The sequence below is a fragment of the Periophthalmus magnuspinnatus genome, chromosome 24, assembly GCF_009829125.3.
Source record: "Periophthalmus magnuspinnatus isolate fPerMag1 chromosome 24, fPerMag1.2.pri, whole genome shotgun sequence".
Classification (NCBI taxonomy): domain Eukaryota; kingdom Metazoa; phylum Chordata; class Actinopteri; order Gobiiformes; family Gobiidae; genus Periophthalmus; species Periophthalmus magnuspinnatus.
This window is the reverse complement of record NC_047149.1, coordinates 12,490,118-12,513,754: the sequence shown is the minus strand read 5'-3', so window position 1 is coordinate 12,513,754 and position 23,637 is coordinate 12,490,118. Positions and strand designations below refer to the sequence as shown.

At 38.8% G+C, this 23,637-nt stretch overlaps 1 protein-coding gene across 1 annotated transcript in view; it reads right to left on the bottom strand.

The window, feature by feature from the left end:
- man1a1 (mannosidase, alpha, class 1A, member 1) overlaps positions 1 to 23,637 on the bottom strand; it is a 114,009-nt gene that overhangs the window by 8,794 nt on the left and 81,578 nt on the right. Inside the window, exons 5-11 of the mRNA XM_033990856.2 lie at positions 18,654 to 18,748; positions 8,530 to 8,653; positions 8,360 to 8,453; positions 4,277 to 4,392; positions 1,771 to 1,990; positions 1,220 to 1,392; positions 13 to 128 (exon numbers count right to left, since the gene is read on the bottom strand). Coding sequence (XP_033846747.1) covers positions 13 to 128; positions 1,220 to 1,392; positions 1,771 to 1,990; positions 4,277 to 4,392; positions 8,360 to 8,453; positions 8,530 to 8,653; positions 18,654 to 18,748 — 938 coding nt within the window. The remainder of the gene's footprint in view (positions 1 to 12; positions 129 to 1,219; positions 1,393 to 1,770; positions 1,991 to 4,276; positions 4,393 to 8,359; positions 8,454 to 8,529; positions 8,654 to 18,653; positions 18,749 to 23,637) is intronic.

The following is a 23,637-nucleotide window of genomic DNA, read 5'->3' as shown; positions in this document are numbered from 1 at the left end:
GACAGGTCTTACTTGAGCGTTTCGGCCAAGTAGAAGCTCTGCTGAACATCATCGTGGTTTGGACTGGTGGCATAGACGTCTCTCAGTCCAGTGTAGCCTCCTTCGACTTTACAGTGCTGCTCCAAAGCCTAGGCAAAGTGGCAAATACAATGATTTAGTTGGCTATGACACTCAAATAAAATGGCATATCAACTTTGAGCAATCGTGGTTGAAACCATTTGACTATATTCTCACATGAGCCATAACAGTAGTGCTGGCTGACATATGTGTTCTGCTCCCAGGCCTCTGCTTGAAAATAATGTAGCAGTTTTACATTTTAGTATTTGGTGCAATGGGTGAGTGGCGCAAAGTAATATTTCCACAGAATAAATCCATTGCTTATCATAAAAAGTGTGACACTGACATGTTTAACAGGTAAAAATGTATAAAACAAATATTTAAAAAAAACCCAGTAATACCAAACGTTAAAATAGTTAACTCAATGCCAGTCATTACTTACCCCTCCATAAGCTTCATAAGTTACTTGTGTGGAAGAAAAATAACCACATTTTTGGGATTTAAGTGTGCATTTTTAAATGTTCAAACTGCAATTCACAATCCAAGGCGTACCTCATTTAAGACCACAAGTAGCAGCTCTTCCGCATTTTGAGTTCTACTTTTCTTGTGCATATGACAGGTTTTCATGTTTATCTACCGGTAATTATTATTTAGTTAGGTTGGGTAGTATCTGTGGTAAATATTTACCATAGTTTCTTTGCAGTTAGGTGTCAGTTTGTGGATAATTGGTTGAGAATAAGTACAAAAATACAGGAGGAAGCACCGAGTTATGAAACAGAATACCTCCTTCATCAACAGAAAATTCCATCCAAAATGCAGGGACAATTTATGCACAAGGAAGGCATTTCTCCGTTAACTTAAACCTTCATTTAACAAAATTAAGGTGTTGTCATTTTTTTTGTCTAATCATAACTATTGTAATTGTGTAAATTAGAAAACTGTTGACTCTTGCTTAGATTATGGTCGTGGCTGTACCTCTACATATGTCATACTGGCTGCTCATGTCAAACCAGAAAGTAAAATTATAAACTTGAACAAAATTGTCAAACTAGAAGCAGTAACCTGAATAGAATTGTTTTAACTACGTTTACGTGAAATGTATGGTCTAACCTGTGATCTGCACTTTAAGGGACTGCTAGTCTGCACTACAGTGTTATCTCACCTGCACAGCCTCCCAGCCCCACTCTCTGTACTTGGGGTCATGTGTGAACCTCCACATGTACATGTACGTCTCAATGACTTCTGGCCGCAGGATGAAGTACTTCTCGTTCTGTCGAGTGGCGATGGCCTCCACTCCTCCATCAAAACGGAAAGCCTCTGGACCCAGCTTCAAAGCTACCAAAGATAAAACATCATCAAAAGACAGACAGCACTGAAGAGACTGCAGTAAATCAGCAGCCCACACACTCAACCTCAAGACTGATTTAATTGCTCAAAGAGGTTCAGTAAAATGTTTCTAATAGTCACTACGCATATACCTAATGTGTAACAAAATATCTAACTTGTATAATAAAATGTGTAAGATAAGAAAAAGTATGATTTTAACACCTAATGGAGCAAAAAAAAAAAAAAAAGGTAATGTGTTGTCAATTAGACTAGAATATCCATGAAGGACTTGGCCCAGTCATAGCCAAAACTGGATTTTGACAGGACTGAACTAGGACTACACCAGGACTACATCAGAACTACCCCGGAATCCATGGATAGCTTTACCTGTGCGGACGTACGACTCGTGGCAGGTGCGTGCAATCTCGGCTGCGAGCTCCATCTGGTGTCCGGTCTTGTCACTGGGCGCACCATCGGCTCCTAGGGCGATCATGCCTCCAGCGAAACAGGTGAGGTGTCCCATTTTATGCTCCAGCAGCCCGCCCTTCCACTCCGCGATGTAGGTCAGACCACTGCTCGACTTCCTCATCAGGTTGGTCTCGATCGCCTACAACATAAAGTGAAAAAGTTTAAATAGTCTATTCTATCTTGTTATAATCTAAAGGCTGAAGCTAGCATTAACGTTAGCCTGCAGTGCGAGTGTTATTTAGTCATACCTTTATGTTGAAAAGCCATATGTTGACCTTCCCTACAACCTGCTTTCAGTGGCTCAGTAACAGTAAGGCTTCAAAGCATGTCACATCGCTCCAGTATCTGTATTTTTGTCTCAAATTTTTAAGCTAATTCTGGACACAATTTAACAGTGTCTCCCAATACTACTTGCACATGCCAGGGTTGTTTCATTTTAGGGTTGTCAGAAAAATCTAAACCCAATATTACAGCTCGAATTAATACTACAGCGCGTTTGGAAACTGGATATTCATTTGAACAAGTATTGATACTGAAAAAAAAATTGACAAAAACAGTTTTATAATTGATCTTATGTCTGTAATCCCTCAGTCGTTCAGGTCTGATCCATGGCAAAAGACAAAATTTTAATATGTCAAATGGACAAAACTGGACTCCTACAACAATTTGTCCAGTTGACAGATTTAAATTTTGCTTTTGCTTTCTTGATCTTAACATAACTGACATGAGACCACATGGTAATATTAAAGAAACTATTATTATTATGTGTTAAAAATGGCATTGCATTGCTTTGTTTTCCCTTTTCCTTAGTATTAATATTGAGTTTGAAATTTTAGTATCAGGACAACACTATTTCATATATCTCTCCAACATGATCTACATATTAAGCTGGGATGGAACTGCCGACATTTAAATTTGTGGGTGAACACTGTGACCACAAAGCCGCTGTTGTGACCTATAATATGCATTTCACCTTCCTGCAGTCTGAGTGCTTTAGGGGTCGTAGTTGGTTGCTCCGTGTTACATAACCAGCAGCCAATCAGTCTCCTCCAGCTGTGACCCCATGCATCACCACAGCTTACATTTGTTTAGACCCTTTGACTTCTGAATGTGTGGGTTCACTTCAGGAGAGCGGGTTTGTTGTTAGTTCAAGTTCATCTGTCTTCTACAAATAAGTCTGTGCTGTCTGTCTCCCATCTGCCAACTTCTCAAGATAGCAATTGAAAGAAATGTTGTTATCAATGTATACCCATGAATCAAACTACAGCATAGAAATTCACTCTTGTTCCCTGTAGAGTTGAAGAAGTGCAAGAGAATTGTTATGTTTTCTGGACACTATTATCTAACAGGCTTTGATTTAGCCACAGAGGGGGTTGGAAAAAATCTATGCAGAGCACTCTAGTCTATAGTTTAATAGTGGCAAGGAGTTAGAGGTTGTGTGTTTCTGCGTCTGTATTGGAGAGAAGCAGAGAATCCATTTGTCCTCTGTTTGTTTTTGAGCAATGTGTCGTGTGAGCCAAGTCTCAGAGAATCGACTACCAATGTTCTACAGGAGAGTCGCGAGGGTCAGAAAAAGATGAAAGGGTCATTTACGGAACAAACAGTTTATTAAAAAAAACAACAAAACACACTCTTTTTGCTATTCTACAAGTTGATGTAGGTTATTAATGTAATGACTGCATTTGAATTTACTGTACCGTTGTATTTGTCTAGTGACTTGTGATGGTGAAACACATAATCAGGTTGGTTATGAAGTAAAAGTTTTAAAGTGCTGTTTGTTCTATAGTGTCCTTAATGTGATTAAAACAGTTATTCAAAAACACAATACAATGAACGTGCAAATGTGTGGCCCAACCTCCTTGTCAAAGATCTCTCCAGTTCTCAGAGGCTAAACAGGGTTGGACCTGGTTAGCGTTTGGAAGGGAGGCCACTGGGAATAGCAAGTATCAAAGTTGGGCAACAGCAGCAAAACGTTTGTTGTATCCTTGCCACATTGCTTAGTATGAATATGGTATGTGTGTTTGTGGTGGTTGGGGGGCAATGGCACAGATCAGCAGCCTCATTTTCATCAGTCTAACATAGGACAGCTGTGGCTACAACAGTAGCTTACCATCACTGAGTGTGGAGTGAATGAATAATGCACAAATCTTAAAGTGAGCATCTGGAGAAGCACTATATAAGCATTATTAAGAGCGTACATTATTGTGCTGACTCAAATCAATACTGAAATTACACACTTGATTTTGGAGGAAATGAGGATACTTGATACCGGTTTCAATACCACAATGATTAAAAATAGTCTTATTTACTTTAATTTGTAATTTCCACCTCTTTGATATTACCATGTGGTCATATACTGTTCAAAACCATTCTAAAATGTGGAATCAGGACTCATATTAACATTTAGTATGCATTTGTCTAATACCTGTAAAGCGTCATAGTACAGCTTCTTTCCCTCCTCGTCCGTCTTGTCCGACATGAGCCAGGCCTTGAGCAGATACTCGTAGAAACTATCTCCGAGTCCACCCACTGACACGTGATCTGTAAGAGAAACTTTCAAATTAAACCAGTTTTATAACCAACTCCTATCAGCCTAAGTACCACAGTAATAATCTACATCAATCTACAGCGGGTAAACATTGGAAACGGCCGGGGTTTGCTATCACAGGTGAGTGGAAGCCTCATTCATATGCATGTGTCATTATGAGTCCAGACAGTTTGTGCAGCCCACAGATTAAATGTCAAACACCATCATTTTGAAAAGGAGAGGAGGACAGCGCTGAAGATTCGCCAGGTTTAAAGCCACATGCGAGACCTGCCCACTCGTAGCTGATGGTAATGTGCAGAGAAAAGGCTACATAGACGCAATAAACAGAAGAGAGGCGATCATTATGAAAAGGTTGAACAATTTTAATAGATCAAAAGTGAAACTGAAAGGCAGGCCTGACAGTTAGGGACACTTTGTAATCAAGAGCTGTCACTATCTACATTGGTACGATGGGGATTGTGGGAGCAGCGTTTTAAGTAGCAGTTTAGAAGTTGTTAAGCATTCACTATAGTCAATGATAAAGGTTGTTAGCCTAGCCAGTCACCCAAACTCTTTTATATTCTTATATTCTCCTGGTTGTGAAATTGCCTCTTCAAAGTAAGTTAAATTACATCTAAGCTAACACTTGTAATGGGTACCTCTGCAGAAGTTATGAGCAAATTTATGTAGGATGATATAGCCACTTTGTTAGGTCATTAAAGGTGCACTATGGAACTGTTCAGGTGGAGATTCTACGACCTGCTTGTCGCCATGGAGATGTAAAGGCTTTGCCAAGATCTATTCCACTGTATGGCATTAAACTTATCTCTATGGACACAACTGGTTATCAAGACGATTATCCAATCAGAAAGCAGAATGAGCCAGAATGAGAAACCTTCGTGGCTGAAATCCAGTTGATTTAAACCTAAAAGGACTGAATCCTAAAGCCCAGCAGCTGCATGGCTGCAGGTCATTAATCAATGCTACAGTGAATTCTGAAGGTTCTGAGCTTCCACATGAGGCATGGCCTGTCCATATGCTGAAAACACTTGTGTATCCTCTGTATGCAGGTTAAGGCATTGGCAAACCAGGCTCAGGTGTGACTGTAATACTTTTTTACTGTAAGAGTACAGGCTACATGCAGTTCCTTCAAGTACTATTAGTCCGCAAGACTGGGGGCCACAGCCACAGAAGTTGTAGCTTTTCTGCTAATAATTGCTATGCTTAAACTTGCATTCACATTTGCCTTCAAAGCTAAGAGAAAATGTTTGATCAGTCAGTCATTGGTCAATATTGTTTATAGATATTTTTGCCTCTTTTATATTGTCTCTAAGCTCGCATCTGAAACCAACATGAGATGGCTTCAAGTTAAAAGTATATGCACATGAAAGCTAAACATTTCCAAGAAGCTGAGGGTAAGGGATATTTTTCTGTGAGCATTAGGCTGCAAACATCCGCGGGTCATAATTTATTCAACAAATGCATTCCCAGCTCCACTCAGTAATATCTTTCAAGATGAAAACCTCAAATGAGCATAAAGCTTTTTATGAACCATTCTTTTCTTCCATATTTGTGAAACTTGTCTTTGTCTTCATCGTCTCTAATTGAACGTGTTGTGATTTGCATAGAAAACGCAGACAGATTCACAGGCTGTACTTAACTGTCAGCTAATGCCGACCATTACACGTGTGCTTTCAAAGGTTTATTCAATACTTCAGTGAATCACAGTTCAGCTGAGGGGCCGCTTCATATTTGACTAAAAACAGACAAAAATAGCCAGGACCATTCAAATGTCAGCTAGGTCCAATCTCACACTAAAAAGAGCTTCACTGAGCACATAACCGGCAAAGATAAAGACTTGGAATGGTGAACAGGTGAACAGATCATTTACTTCAGGAGTAAATGCTCGATCCACATACATTGACACTAAATGTATATAGTTTCCTTGCTCTGACTCCTTGAGATGTGAGGGTGTTATTGCCATTTTCTACCAGTATCCACTGTTTAAATGTATAACTCTGTAGTGACCATGTAGGGACATGAATGAAAGAACGAGTGAATAAGTCCCATTAGGCCACCTCATGTTTCTTTACTCCTGCAAACCTAAAGTTGCACGTTTCTGGAGGCAGCACGTCACTTGAAAGATTCCATGAAAATAGTAAGTTAAAACCATACTACGGAGCATTCTCCATGGAGACAGATGCATTTTTTGCCATATTGTGGAAGGATAATACCCAAAAGAACAACATTTCCGTGGAAACCAGCAGGAGTTTGAAGTCAGATTTGGGGGTGTTATTTTGGTCTATTTTTTTTTTTTTTTTTGCTAAAAAGTTACATACTATGGCTTTAATTTATATGTAGTTTGCTTTATTTTTTCGAGGTTTTTAACAATTTTTGAAGGCTAAATAACGTGTATTATAATATTTGAGTTTTTCTGTTCTTTGTTCTTTTCTAATATTGTAAAGATAAAGTACATTTTTGCTCCAGTACAACCACCTACTATTTGCCCATGAAACTACAGGCACTAGATTCCGCTCTGTTTTACTTCGGGCTATTAGCATGTCTGTGTGCACCTATCTGACACATCGCAGCAACGGGATATCATTTGAAATCCATTATCCAACTCCTCAACCTACAACGCCCAAACAGAAATTGTAATGATGGAGGAGAGGGCTGACTAAAGGGATGCAATCACATGCAGAGCTGGATAAAGTGGCGAGTATGGATTGGGGAGGAAACTGTATTGCTAAAAGCCTAGTGTAATCCCGCTTGTCATGTTTGTGAGAAAGCGTCGGCTGAGGAGATAATGAAAGCGACAATGGCAGCAAAGTCTGGTATCGCTCTGCATTTTTCAGCTGCTGTCAGGACAAAGCTCTTTGAAAACACAAATCACTCTGTAAACTTTTAACATCAAAGAGCGACATAGATGTTTTACAAGAATATACAGAAAACTCTTAAGTCTACGCCTAGAAAGACATAGGTTTTGAGTAAAAAGTTGGCAGGTTAAAATGTTATCAATGACATAGTAAAGTGCAATCATAACAGCAAAAATAAATGTATTTTTGTCTAATAGTTAAAGCAACATTGTGTAACTTTTTGGAGATGGCACGTCACCTGCATGATTCCATGGAAATAGAAAGTTAAAACCATACTTCGGAACATTCTCCATGGAGATAGAAGAGTCTTATGCTATACAATATGATGAAATATTATAGCTAAAGGAAGCACATTTCCACTGAAATAAGCAAGAGAAGGCCGTGCTTTCAGGCTATCTTGGAGTCAGGTTTGTGGAGATGCAAGCCTGCTCAAGAATAAGGAAGCATGGCACAAAATGTGTATCTTGCTTATGTTCATGGATTGCAATATAGAGAAGCCATTTTCTATATTTCTATATAAGAAACAATAAAAAAATCATGCATTAAAATGAAAAATGAATTAGAGGGTTTGGAAAAGCACTATAAGAATTACCATAGCAAAAGTAAAAATCTTGACTGACATCAAAAAATGATTTCAGATTCAGTTCAACTTTATTTTCAGCTTAAAATTCACTGGGAAGGTGAATTTAATGACAAGACTGACAGGAAGCAGTGGTTTCTGTCAGTACAAATTACAGGTGCAGAAAGTTTCTGTGAGAGACTCTGAAGAGCACTAAATCAGACAAGCCGCTTGAATTCATTACAATTTCAATGTGAGGCTGCAAGAGAAGTACAGCCCTGTGACATTTCCAAGTGTTATGCAAATGCTAATGGTCCTGCTTCAGCCTTCAAGCACAGAATATGTTTAACTAACGATTTACAGGAACATTTTGGATACATCATTTTTTTAAATCAATTTTTAAGGTGAGTTTCTATTTTGAAAGATATACACCCAAATCTTAAAGTTGTATGGAGAGTAGTAGTAGTAATAGTAGTAGTAGTAGTAGTAGGGATGTTAGTGGTGGCAGTAATAGTAATAGTAGTAGAGTACTGTAGTAGGACTTACTTTGACCCCACTGGCCGCTGTTTGGATTCAGGTAGTTTGGATACAGCCCTTGTGGTTTGTCCAGTCGATTTAGCACTTTTCGGATATTCATTACCTTTAAAAAGAAAATTGATTAATTTTTTATTTTTTGGAAGTGCATAATACATAAAAAGACAGGATGAAACATTTACCTTCTGAGCAAACTCCGGGTTTCCTGACAGTTTGCTGAGATGCATAAACTCCAAATGCAGCGTCCCATATTCAGCCAGGATACTGCTCCCACCTGAAGCCCACGGCCAGTTTCTGCCGATACCACTGCAAAACAAAGAGAAAAAAATGTTGCTTTTGTGTGGTGACCGAAAAGTAGGACATCATTTTATTCATTTATTTTTTTCCTAGTGAAGGTGAATATTTTGAGTATAACACAAAAGTTTGAATTTATATCATGAGCCTTTATTGTTAAGAGACTGAATCTGAATTGAAGGACTTGACATTAAAAGCAACCAACTTTTCTGGTGAGAGTCTAACACCTGCTTGTCTCCTGGAAAGTGCTGATCAGATCTGTGGAGAGGCAAGTCTGCTTAGAATAAGAATGTATGTTTTTCAAGGTATTTTGAAGCAATAAAACACTTGAATAAATGCAAGATAGATATGTTTAGTATTGTGAAACATTAGACGTCAAGCAGGAGACAAGCAGATAATAAACCCCCACCAGAAAAGTTACAGAGTGTACCTTTACTAATTTTTATCTAAACAGAAATACAAGTTTCCCATGATTTGCTACAGAGGTTTTCATAGAGAACAAAGTCTGTGCTGTAGAATACTGACATGGTTGATCAAGACTAATGCTGGTGTTTGCTGTGAGCACATCTGTCAAGTGTCAGTCTCGTCTGCCTCCCGTGTGTCCCGCTGTTGTCACGGAGCCTTGAGCTTAAGTCTGAGGGCGGGGCTTATCATAAGACGGGACAAGGACAGAGGAGTAGAGCCTTTCGGAAGAGGCACTGAGCGATCACATCCAGGCCAAAGATGGATGAGTGAGAGGGCAAAATGTACTATTCACAGTGGGGCATTAGAAGAAGAACGTCAGGTGGCATTGGTGCATAGGAAAGGCAATGGACATGGAAGGCAAGATGGATAATGTGGATGAATAAATTTATATCTATTTATGTACATCACGTAGTATGTATAAGCCCACTTCTCATGTTTCATATAAATTATTCAAGAGAGTAAGAATCTATTCATTGGTTCCAGCTTTCTATTATATGCAACATTTTAAGGATTTTTTTCCCATTCAAAAGATATGAAAAGTTAGCACTGTTATATTATTATAATTCTGAATCCATTGCAAATATAAGTGTTCATATTCCGTGCAGCCAGCATTCTTCAACATTAAAACTTAACACATGCCCAACAAGTATAAATGGTGAGTTGGATTCATCAGGCACATTTTGAACACTGAGAGATTCTATTAAAATTTTTCACTTGTTGCCATAGCTGCCTTGGATTTTTCTGATATTAACACGGCAGGGAATCTGTACCAATGGTTTCTGTGACCCCCACCGATCATTCACACCCACACCACATGCGTACATAAGCAAGGTGGGTGAAGTGTCTTGCCCAAGGACTATCAAAGCTGGGATCAAACTGCCAAATTTTCAATTAAAAGATTTGTGGCCAATTTACCACATAAACTACTGTCCCACAACACAAAATTAGGAAAATAAAAGTTGTGGCCAAGCTTTAAAAATAAAATACACACTTAGTACTTTCTCTTAGTAGTACTTTAATGCCGTTTTATCCCTACATTATTGTGGTGCAGTGTTTGAGTCTTTTTTCAAATCTTTTACAACTGTGGTGATAAACAACAAATCCTTTTTAGTATGTGTTGGAATGGCAATAACACACCTTCTATATTCACTTCACTCCTCCGAAATCCCACTGAAGCCCCACTGTGAGCAACAGTAAATCCCTGTTTAAGAGAATCAACACCACCCAGCAGGGAGGCACTGGCACATAAAACCAACAAACACAACACACAGCCGGACGCATTATAGTGTATTTATCAGAAGAATATCGGAATAACCAGGGAGTAGTCTGGTTTTCTAGAGACAGTCAAGGGATAAGATACTGAGTCTGAAGTTCTTAGAAAAATAAAAATAAAACCTCTCTGAAGTAGAAGGAGTAGAAATAGTGATAGACTTTTAGTCTCCAGTTCAAGGAAATTTATGTGTGGCTTCAATGGACTAATTGTGTTTAAGTGTCACTTTGCGGCCAAAACCTTGACTAAAATAAAATAAATATTATATATATTAAAAAAAAGTTAATTTTGGATGTTTTATTGCACTGAAATACTTGAAAATACTCGTGGGCTTGCATCTCCACAAAACTGGCTCTTATTTGGCCTTGAGGGGAAAGATGTCACTTTTGCTATAATGATCCACAGTTTGGCATAAAACTTATCCATTGCAGTGGAATCATGCAGGTGATGTGCCACCTCCAGAGAATTATGCAGTGTTGCTTTAAGTACAGTTCAGCTTGATAATGATATTAGTAGAACTATTGGATTCGATGTTAAAGTTGTTTAAACAATAGGGCAAAGTAGATATGTAATCGTAGAATGATGTTTGACTTGCATAATAAACTAATTTAATATTTTCCATTTGGTACAGACATACCTTCCATTCAGCTCCACAGAACAAGAGTGACGCCTCAAGCATTACTCGCCATTTAAAAGACAAACAGCTAATTAAAAATAATACACAAGAAAAAACAATGACTTCTACTGGACTAGATCAGAATCAAGCAAAACCGATAATACCAAGGTCTAACTTTGGACTAAATGAGGACTTACATGGGTATATAACGACTAATAACAGCACAGGTACGTGTTTTTGTATTTTTGTAGATGTATTTTTTGTAGTGGTGTTAAGAGCCATTCACCTCGAGTCCACCTCAAATCAACATGGTCAAAACTAGTTGTGTAGGTTTACAGGAAGTAAACAGTGATCCAAATGCTGCTGTTGAAAGTCCTTTTAACTAACACATCCAATTATTTATAGAGTTTTGAATAAAGCTGCAAAACCAAACTGTTGGACATTCACATTTGTTCTCGAGTGTACAGCTATTGTTATGGTTGCTCCGAGACTGAGGCAGAACAGGGCTTGCTTATTTGCACAGATACAATACGGCTCTATTAACCACTGCGCTAAAGGACTCTTATGTAATCTGTGGATATCCAAACAAAGGAACAGCGTCTATTGGATTTTATTTGTTTTGGTTTTTTTTCCAACTAATACGTCGACAAAAGTAAGATTTCTTCTACACTAAATGTTCATACAGATCTGTTCATTATAAGGATGTACCATAAAACACATACTTCATTGCACTAGTAAATATTCATCGAGGTGAGTGACAGGTCCATTTAACCAATCACAGTGAAGTGTGAGCCCTCGGAAAAAAAAACAAAAACATATAACTTGAGTATCCCTATCCACTGGTTTCAGCTTCCTGTTTGTGGGTGACATTTTCAGGACCTATGCCCATTCAAAAAATATATGGTGGTAGATTTTCATCACTCTGAAATCCATGGATGGTCTAACCCAACCCCCAACCACGTCGTCTGTATATAATCCCTGCAGCATTAAATTAATCTTCAGAACTACTTTTTTGAATTGAGACATTAATCCTAATTGCTCCGTTTCCACCCTTCACCGCTGTTTGTCTCAGGACCCTAAACCACGGCCTGAATGTGACAGCGCCAAAGACTTGACCCAGAAAAATGTGGGCCACCGACGCTGATGCCAGAGTGAATGATCAGGTTCACACATTACGGGACATTTCCAGTCCTCTTTTCTCTCTTTGTTCTGCCCGTTTTGTCCTTTGTCCAGGCGTCCCATTACAGAAGAGCTCTCAGGCAGCTGTGGGCACACCTCTGGCTATTCGTGTAACAGCAAAGCCTCAACCTTAGAGTTTAATACTTTTCACATTTTCACCAGGGCTGAACGATTTGAGAAAAACATCGAATCGCGATTTTTCTGACATTGCGATTGTGACTCGATTTTTTTAAATTTCAATAATATGATTTTGTTCCAAGTTCACATTTTAAACAGAACTGTCAAAAAGACTCAAAGATGAACTGAGAAAGAATAACATTTCAGAACATTTTGTACAGATATAAACTACAGGGTTAACAATTTTCTGCAGATTAAAACAGGGTATTTTGTTGTTTGTGGAAAAAATGACAGAACTTGAGAAATTGCAGCCTTTGCGATTTGCTAAATGTAATAATTCAAATTGTGATTTCAATTCGACTGCGATTAATCTCACAGCCATCATTTTCACTGCAGGGCTTTTCATTCAACACAGCAGATTCTATTTCCGTAACTGAGTCCAATTTGTTTTTCAATTTATAAAGCTCGTATTTTATCCAGCTACCACAAATTTTGTTTAGATACCAGCTAAATCAGTTATTAGCTTCCTTACCAATACTATGCCACTCGTCTTCCCTCTCGTCTTAAAATCCATGGTATTTCTGCAGCTTGAGGGGGCACAGAAAATGTGAATTGCCATAGATTCACAGTTAGCAACTTAATTAGAGGCTTTAAATCATGCCTGGGTTCCAGTGCCTGGGGATACTGCTACTGAGGAGCTGTGCAGGGTGCGTTTAAGGGAGCATATCCGGACTGGCACACTGTCTTTCTCTCAAACAGAGCATGAAGCCAGACGAACATACACAGCACTTTAATATATGGTCTACTTTTGTCCAGCTACTAATTTAGCTCAAGCTAGGTCTAAAAGGGATGCTAGTTATTTTTGTTTATTTCTTTAGGTTTTCTCATCTGGAGTTGCCAGAAAAAGTCAGGCGTGTCCTTGCAAGCAAAGGTTTGAAATTTCAGTACATTTTATGTCCAATGCTCTACTTTTAATCACTCACTTTAATCTAGAGAGAGTCATTTTAATCTAGGGAGAGTCTACTTTTGTCCAGCTACTAATTTAGCTCAATCTAGGTCTAAAAAGGTACACATATTTTTTGTTGTTGTTGTTTCAAGTTGCCATTAAAAATCAGTTGTATTGTAGCAAGCAACTGTTTGAAATTTGAGCAGGTTTTGTATGTCTGATGCTGTCCTTAAATCCTCTTTGTTTATACAAGCTTTGGATCAGTATAATGGGTATATAATCCAAATCAAAAGTGTAATTTGAAAAGTTACAATTACTAAACTGTAAAGTAAATGTGATTCTTGCATTAGTTCATAGACAAAACTCACATACATTAGCAGTTCATATTTCAGTTGTCTGTCACCTCTTAATTACTCGGGAACCAGTAAGTTTTACACTGATGTATCCAAAATTGTCATCCAAGTCCAATTTTTATATTATTTACATGAAAGATGAATGCGTAGTACCGGTAGTACATCCAAAGAATACAAATCAGGTCAATGTGGTTCTGATTGTCTTTCTACAGCATAAAACTGAAATGTGAAATTACTATAATGACCAAACACATTTACTCTATGTGGACAGTAAAGGTCACCTAGTTACTGCACACAAATAATTACATCTGCATATGTCGTGATACTAATACTAATGAAGTCACAGAAGTACTTTTGGAAAATAATCCTAGCTGCTTGTCCTCTGGAAGGCGATTATGCATAAGTCAGTGCACAGAGGAAAAACCCACCCAACCAGCAACATCTTATCACAATAATGAGGTTTAGGACAGCAAACCCACAACAGCTGCTGCGGCTGTCACTCACACTCAGAGAAGACCTCAGAGCCAGCGGAGATCAGAGCTCCTCTACAGAGTTAAAGAACAACATGTGTTTCTACTTTACTGCTAATTGGGAATAAAGTGCAGACTTGGAACAGGTTTATGAGCTTTAAAGAGGAGCAGCTGGAACAATAGGCTACTGTACGCAAGATGAAGGCACGCTAAGTGATGACAACAACGTTTTTATGGATTATACCACGGAAGTCTGGAGTAACCTATGATTTTCAACAATTAAAGTAAGTATTCTAATAGAACAGAATGAGTTAGCACACTGAGTTAATGCCTAATTACTTAAGATTTATGAGATAGGATTTTGGCTAATTTATTATGCCACTTTTCATCATTGTTATGAAGTGTTTATGCTCTAACAAAAAGGAAAAAGTATTAAATTGAAAGTGATCTAACATCAAACACAGTAACTTATGCATCTTGTCCAGATAAAGAAGGCACTGAGGTAAGGTCTGAACTGTATATCCCATGGTTGTTGATTGAAAGCTTAACCCCCTGTTCCATCTTTCTTAAGAAACATACTTCAAGTAAACAAGAAACTGCAAGCAAATTTACCATAGACGATTACTTAAGAAAAAGCTACACTGATACCAACAAAATTTCGAATTCCTGTCAGCCTTTTTAGCTTAGCATTTTGCACATACCCAGACCTCTATCTGACCCATTCCCTCTGATCTCCCTTGAACATTTCCTCATTTGTAACCTGTATCCAATTATGACCTATTGTGATTCCAACCAACCCTGGTCTGGGTGCATTGTGGGTAAAGTGTCAGATGGTGAGACGAGATGAAAATACACTTGAACAGTGCGGTGACCAGACCGGCATCTTAAAAGCAAATCACTCGCACAGACACAGAGGCCTATCCCATTAAAGGCAGTCAGTGTGAAGTGTGTTGGGGGTGATTTAAGAGCGTTATCAACCTGAATGTTAATAGAAAAGCTAAAAGATGCACCAGGCAAACCAGATGAACTGCTACGTAAAGGCTAACACGTACTAGCTTACTGAACTAAAGGGTTGCTTGGAACTTAAAATGCCGTGCTTTGGTCCGTTCATTCACAACAACATTGTATTGGCGTTGGTGTGTCCCCAGTCCGAAGCAGAGATCGATGGGACAAATCAATTGAATCTTAGCAGCATTTTCCGCTCAGTTTGTGTCAATCAATGGCTCCGTGCACAGCTGTGAGCACACACTGCGACTGGTTTAGGGCCCCGCTGCCAATAACCATCATCAACAAAACAGGACATCAACACTAAGGCTATGATCAAAATGTCATATAGATCATAAAGTCTAGCTGAGAAGACTGAAGAAAATCTATAGTAATCATTATGAAAACCCAAGCAAGAAATCCACTACATAGCCACGAATAAGAACTTATCTTTGTCTTGCAGTGGTAAAAACTCTATATTGCCCAAACCAATCTTTTTGTAATAACTATTTTTTGAGCGAAATTCTGTCCCTATTTCCGAGGCTCCCCATTGGTTTCACAAATAGCTATGGGCTAAACTAAAGTAAACGCGCAGATAGGGAATAGGACTGAAGTGGATGTCCTGAACAAGATACTGGGTCAGTCCAGTCAAGATAGATGGACGAGGGCGACAATGTAGGAGGAACAAAGTAACTCTGAGGGCATACAAGAACAACTGAGGGAGGAGTAATTGGGCCAAGCATGTCTTAGTTATTCTGTAGTCATCTAGGTCAAGGTCATAGAGAAACTGTTAGCGGTGGTTAACGCTCAAAGCAGGTCACTGTGTAGGAGACATCACAAATTAAAATGATACAAGTATAGGGCAAGAAGATTAGAGTCCCAATAAAGTCTCATTGATTTCTACAGTTTTAAATATTTCACTGCAATAATAGAAAAAGGTAGTCATTTGGACAATTGAAACTCAGGGCAGTATAAAATTTTAGCTTCTCAGACCAGTACCTTCAGATTGAAAACGACTTACGGATGGAAGCTGGCAGTTTCAATTTCAAAAACAGTGCCCAGATGACTATCTTTGGAACGCTTTCTACCATGGAACACTCCTGAACGAAGGAGGGATTACACCAACTTGTTTTTAAGATTACAAAGTTTACATGCAGCCAAAAATAGAAAAGTAGGTTGATTTGTCTCACCAAATTTTATCTTTAAAAACTGCTTTTTCAAGGAAAGTTCAAGTGACCAAATTTGAAACCAATCCAACATCACTATTAGGATATGATGCAAATGTAACTATAACCTTTTCACATTTTTCCACTACAGCATCAAAAAGACCACCTCATACAAATCAATCCCAGCGTAGTTATAGACTCATCTGTGTCCTATACGAGAACCCAGTCTAAATCAGCAGTACGTTGGATCTTCATTTGCGGTGCTCAGTGTGTGTACAGGACTGTAACGTGTGAGTTAGCAGCAGACTATCGCTGCTCACTCAACCAGATAAAGTCATCATGGCCTCCAATCTGCTCTGGCCCCTGCGGGACAACCTGGCGGGTGCTCTCGTGGAGGTGCAGGTAACACCCCACAGAAGGCTCTCCCTATGGGCACTTCCTCCATACCTACCCCCGAGAGAGTGACAGCTGGGGCCAGGTCCGCTCACCCATTCCAACGAGAACGAAAATTAATTTGTTACGCCGCGTTTATCGTCCTGACAAGCCGCCTTTTAATTACCGGCTGACAAACAGAGGAGGGCTGTCTCTCTCTCTGGGGATGCACGGATAGAAATAAAATTAAAGCGATTCTTGCTGGGAACCATGACGCGTGAGTGGCAGGACGACTGGGGCGCATCGCAGGGGGCGCCAACCATTACACCAAGCCCTTCTGTTTCTATGGATTAATACTATACTCATCCTACTTATTCAGCAGTGCCAAGTTTTATACTGTGATTAAACATGAGGACGATTATGAAAATGACAGAAAACTAACATTCATATAATACAAATCAAACACTTTATCATTCAAAGTTAAAACAAATGTTGGATAGAAAAATGTATCATTTTAGAATAAACTAATTATATACTATAATATAATATAACTTATGATAATTGAACTATATATTCTACATTGTTTACACAGCAACAAACTTGAATGTGCATTGAGTATTTGGATAACTGTTATTGACCCTGTTGACCTTTGACATGAACCTGTAAGAAATGTACAAAATGTACTGTATGAATGTAGTGTATATGGCAAACTGATAACTTTTTTAAAATAAAGTTGTAGAGTTGTAGGCTCAGGAGTTTTAGAGGGCAAAATGTCTTCAAAGTCTTAATATCCAATCAAGTTTCTAATAAAGTTGGATTAGATCTAACAGCTATAAACTACATAAATTTGTATAATTTCTAGGATCCAGCTCAATTATTATTCAATGTAGTGGCTGGTCATAATAAAGATCTAAAGTGGTTTGTATTGGGGGCAGCTCAGGAGCGAGGCTGTTGTGTAGAGCAGTGGGACACTATTGGGACAGAGCTGTCACAGAGACACAGTGTAATAATAAGAGCGCCTGCGCCCTCTCACCCTGTCACACCACTCAAAAGTTTAGTTTGGTGCAGTTTTACAGACAGCCTCTGGAGTGGGCTCGCAAATGAGACATCAAAGTCTGAATGCAAACATGGATAGAGGTGTTTCAGATGAGATAAGTAAGGTGATAAGTAAGGTTGAGTAAGTGATCCTTTTTACTAAATGATATAGTACTACTCATAAGCATGTGGCCATATTGGCTTCTCAATGCCTGATCCTATTAGATCTCAGAAGCTAAGCTAGGTTGGTCTTGATTAGTACTTGGATCGAAGGCCGCTGGAAATAACAGGTGCCACAGCGCCAGCAGCTGTCCTCAGGCAAAGCAGTATGAATGTGGTGTGTGCATGAGTGTTGATGGCGGTCGGAGGGGTCGATGGTGCAGATTAGCAGCCTTGCTTTCGTCAGTCTGCCCCAGAGCAGCTGTAGCTACACCAGTAGCTTGCCAGCCCCAAGTATAGAGTGAATGAATAGTGTAATGTAAAGCGCTTTGGGAGTCTTGAAAGGCACTAGATAAATCAAATGCATTCCTATTATTATTCTAAACATTTCTGCAGTTACTGTTCTTAATGACTTAAATAGGTACATAAAAGTTATATAAAGTTTATGAAATGTTTCAAAGAGGTTGGTATGGTCACAGTCTTTGAAAACATTGTACTAAAAGATATGTGTGAATTAAGCTAGCTAACACAATCATTTGAATTAACATGAATATAGCCAAGACGCCCAGTTCAGGGATAAATACTGAGTAAATATCTAACTCAATTATTCTTTTGTTATCCCATGTTTTAGGAGATTATTTGACATTGATATTTAGAGATACACAAATTCAAAAGGCATTACAAAGAAGACCACAGTGTTGCCGTTACATAACACATTTGGAATAGAGGTAATACATTTGGCAATAGAAGTACACATCACATTTATATTGAGCAGTTCCTATTTTGTGAGAGAGAGTGTTTTTTGGCTCTGAGCATCGGTACAGTAGAAGAGCATTTCTCTGATGGAGGCAGACACAGAGTGGGCGGGTGAAGGACCTACCTCTTCAGGTTAAGCAGGGCCCAGGGGATACCAGTGGGCGTCTTAAAGGCCGGGAGCAGCTTCTCTCCCAGCTCCACGGCTTTTCTGCGGAAGACCTGACAAAAAAAGGCAAATTATGAATAAATGAGATTTCAAATGCCAGCATAGGATTTTGATATTTAAATAAGACCTAATTACTGTTTGTTTACGCGATCTACTAGCATCTGCACTCATATTCACAAACATACCAAGGACATTACAGTGTCTCGCCCAGGGACAGCCATGGTTTACAGCATTTGAGGCAGCAAGGATCAAACCTTGAACTTTATTATTTGGCACCGTTTTAGTACGCCATTTCTTTATAAGATCAAACCAACATTAATTTACAAGACATGGCAAGATTGTACTGAAATAGTCCTCTAAACCAAATGAAAGACCTGCACTGCTTTAAATAACTAGCATGAATATTCAGTGATTGTAGGAGAGCCAGGACACACAGAGTGGATGACAGCTCTGTATGTGGAGGACCTGTAGGATTCACTGTGGTATTATGTCCTGGAACACTTGTGCAAAATGTAGTTCTCTCTAAAGCGCCCCATGGGTTTCTCTGCAGCTGCTTAAAGAGGTCATTGCAAAGACAAACACAGGAGTTACTTTTGACGCCTTTATATTTTCACAAAGTCTAAACCTGTTATAGTGCAGAAAATATCTCACTTTATCAATACAAGTATTCAAACACAATAAGTGCTAGGCTGACTCAAATCTGAAGTACTTTTTATTCACTCGACAACAGAGCGCATGTGACAGTACAATACTAGTACAATACTATTTCAATATTTTGAACACACAAGAGCCATTGTAGAGGGCTCTCAAAAGATTTTCAGGTTTAGGTTTAAATTGTTCAAATTTTAGCTGTGGAATTCTGTAATAGTCTGTAACATTATGAGCAATTTATATACACTGCAAGAGAAAAAGGTTTGTTGCAATTATGAGGCAGTTTATTCAAAGCATTATGAAATGAAATACTCAAAACTTGACCTATTGTTGTATTTTGATCTGTCTAGTGCCAAAAGTAATATCTTTCTTCTTGACTTAAAATGAGCATCTGCTTTGATTAAGTTTCATCATATTAGAAAGGTCAAAAGTATCGAAAATCAGATATGAATCAATACCAATACTAGTACTGAGACTAGATATTCATTTGAGCAGATACTGAAAACCTCACATTCACAGCATAGAAATGAACCTTTCCTGAACAGCTTTAGAATGATCTTGAGCTGCATCAGAACAAGTGTTGGTGGGTTTCAGGTGACAGCACAACATTCTATAGCCCAATATTATTTAATACAGATGGGGGCAGCTAAGATTCATGTTGTTGAAATGCAGGTTTTTGTTGTAATACAGTGAGTTCTTGAATCTAGTCACTCATAGAAATGATCAGGTTCAACATTGGTGCTTTACTTTCAACAGAAAATACAATGTTATCAATAGGAAAAAACACCTCTTGCCCCCATCTGGGAGTATCATCACATTATCACAATCAGTACTGAGTATTGAGTCTATTCCTTAGCCTCAAAATAGAGGTTGAAATTTTAAAAGCGTGACAACACTACCACAAATTACACTGATATCACGGCAGTCAACATCGCACATTACGTATTCTCCTCACTGCAAAAATATAAAGTCACTCCAAAGGTAAAATTTGGCCCACTGTATCCTGTCACTTTGATAGATTTTCCCTCAGACAGCAGCCTTAATACTATCTCCGCCGACCACAGTTCATTTTTCGGCTTTCATCCAACTCAGTGTAACCTCTTTACGGCCCGACTCTTGGAGTAGCATAGCGGGGGTTGCCATATTGTTTTGACAAGTGCCCTCCCGAGCTTCACTTCTTCCCCATCCTTTCTCGCCTCTGCCCTGTCTCTCACACCCCGCTGAGTGGAGCTCTCTAGAGGCCTGGGGCTGCTACATTTCTGACATACTGTTTGCTCTGCGCGTGTAGAGGAGAGATAGTGAGCTGTAAAAGAGGAGGGCCAGTGGACTTCAGAGGGAGCTCAGCTTGTTGAACTAAACACCAATAAATGCCATGTTTCAACAGTGAAGTGATGATTCACAGGGAGAGAGCAAGTGTGTCTCTAGTTCAGGGGTAATTACTATGTAGTTTCCACTGTTTAGTTGGCTTTGAGTCCAGTAGTTGTTCTGATTTAGTTCTACATTAGTTATGGTTTAGATACTGCTATTGTTTTATCCTTATTATGTCAGTTTTTGGTCTAGCAATAGGTAATGGTCTTAATCATTATAAATATTTTGCATTAGGCATTCTTTTAACACCTAAGTTATGCTATTTTTCTGTAGTATGTCTTGAAGTTTCATGCTGGTGAATTGAAAACTTAAGGTTTTTTTTATGACATTAAAAACTACTTTAAACACCTTTACAATGCCACAATATGTAAAAAGAAAGCATCATATAGGCCAATACTCAGCTATAGTATAATCCACATAATGCACAGAAACACATAAATGATGAGAGTCATGATTACATGTTTGTCGCGGGCCAAACAGGTGAAAGGCTATTATCTAACCAATTTTTCACTGATGACACCACCCGGGCCGGTCCAGGGGTCTGTATAATTCAGTTGCTTATTAAAGCTTGTTGGCAGTTTGCTTGATGGCCTTGGACATGGGGTGTGTTTAATTTATTCGACTGCGTGTCCCGGGGAGCGCTTTTATTCTTCCCCTCAGTGTGCTCTTGGCATTATTAAAGGCATTAATCAGTGGGATCTGACGCCTGGTTATACGAGTGCAGCCCAATCCTCACTCCTTTACAACAATATACTGCAGTGATACCCGCCAATATGGGAGTGGTAATGCTATTGGAGGTTTCTGGCCTGAGCAAAATCGGATCATATTGTAGTTAATGTGGTAGTCATCAAACCCTCCCCTTTCCATTCTTATATGCTGTTTGGGTGCATTTACAGCGTCACTATATATTTGCACAAAAATAGCACTAAACATGGCATGACCACATGTAGTTAGCTTGGCTTTTATTCCAAATGCACTTTGTAATTGAGGAAAAATAGGAACAGGAACAGTATGATTGATTATAAATTTCATAAACATGATACAAGATAGACATGTTCAAATAAAATTTTCCTCCTACTGATCACAATTGTAATCATTTATGTAGTAATTTGGTGATGATTATCCAATCATAAAAGAGAATGAACCTCACATGAATCCCTCATTTGCATTGCCAGTTTCAATGCTGAAATCCAGTTGGTTTGAACCCAAAAGAACTCTCTCTGATCTGAACGCTCGCTACCTAAACCCCAGCACCTGTAACCTGGATGCAGCTAACCTGTTAGCCGCCGCGTCACAAATAGGAAGTGATCATGTTCACGCTTTCAACTCCATCGGCTCCAGTTCACTTTACATTGAAAAAAATAATAATAATAAAACCCCTCTCTCCATAGCTACTGGAGTGAGCCTCGTCATTTTGGTCTTTTCGTATTCATATAATATTCGTATTAACGCGCTCTACATGATCCTGGTATTTTTAATTTGTTATTGTGTCCATAAATCAAGATATGGACATTAATAACAGATGAATCAGGAGCCTTTCCCCAAGGCAACAGGTTTGACTGACTACATTCCTAAGTGCCCGCTCCGTGCTAAACCAGTGGTGCGGGCAGTAAGGGGAGTTACCTTCATCAGCCTCGCTCTGGATTGGCTCTTTGGTTGCTGATACTCGCGGTTGGAATTCATAATACATAACTCTGCTCTGAAATCACCCCTGTAACTGCTAGCCTTGATGAACTATGTGTCTTCTATTTGCAGGTTCATCTGTGATTGTAATAACTTTTTCTTAGTACAGGCTACATACAGTTCCTTTAATTAGGCAACCAGAAAAACATCCTTATATTTAATCCTTTTCACTTTATTGATATGCAGTGGTAGACAGTTGAATTTCTTCTCTTGCTGAGTAAAACTTTCACCTCAGGAACCAGACATCTCAAACAAAATCTCTTTTGGCGGAAGTAAAAAAAAAAAAAAATCAGGCTGAATGTCCAGTCCTTCATCAGTTTGCCAAGAAAGTCGATTCCTCAAAGTTCACCTGGTTTTGAAAAACTAGTTCTCTGAGAATCCTGTCCACTACTTTCATTATAATTCTTACCTCAAGCTATATGTGAAGTTTTACCCTACGACAATGGCACCTAATTTAATACAGACTGCTAGTGTCTTATGGGATGTTGTTACACTTTCTCCTCGGCTTATCTCTGACAAGACCAAAGACGCTGTGTCCCTTGATAATGCAAACAGGCTGCTCTGGTTCTCAAACAGATAATATAAAGCAGGACAAGACTACTGTTATTTCACATGCCAGGGGAATATGCATTTGTCTTTGCTTACTTTTTATGACCCCCGTGCTTTTCGACAAGCGTAGGGAGCCTTATTTTGTGTTATTAAAACCTATTTGCGACGACTATTTAACAATGTGCAGTAGGAAAGAAAAGAAAGCATTGATTCATTCCGTGCAATAGGCTGTTAGCTTAATTCCAATATTCAAGAAAGCCAGGTGTAAATGAAGTGTGAGGCTGTAATCAGATAAGGCTTAAGTGAGTGAGGAAGTGTGCGTACATCAAATAAGTCAATACTCTATCACCAGACATGGCAGAGGACTTCCTGAAGGATGCTCTCACCTGTTTCAGTGCCCGTTTGAAAATTCCTTCTTTGTTGTAGAAATAAAGATATATCTGTCTGGCTTACAGAAAAGTAACCTGTCACTGAACATAAATGGAGCCAAGGTGAGTGAAGAGTCTTGCACAAAGACACAACAACTAGATAGTCAGTGAAAGTATTGATACTTTAAAAAAAAAAAATCATTTCATAACTAGTAAAACGGTAAAGACACTACTAATATTTTGTAATTACATTTAAAAAGTGTTTCATTATGATTGTGGTATTGAAATTGGTATCAAACACATTTCTTGTTATTGAAACCAAG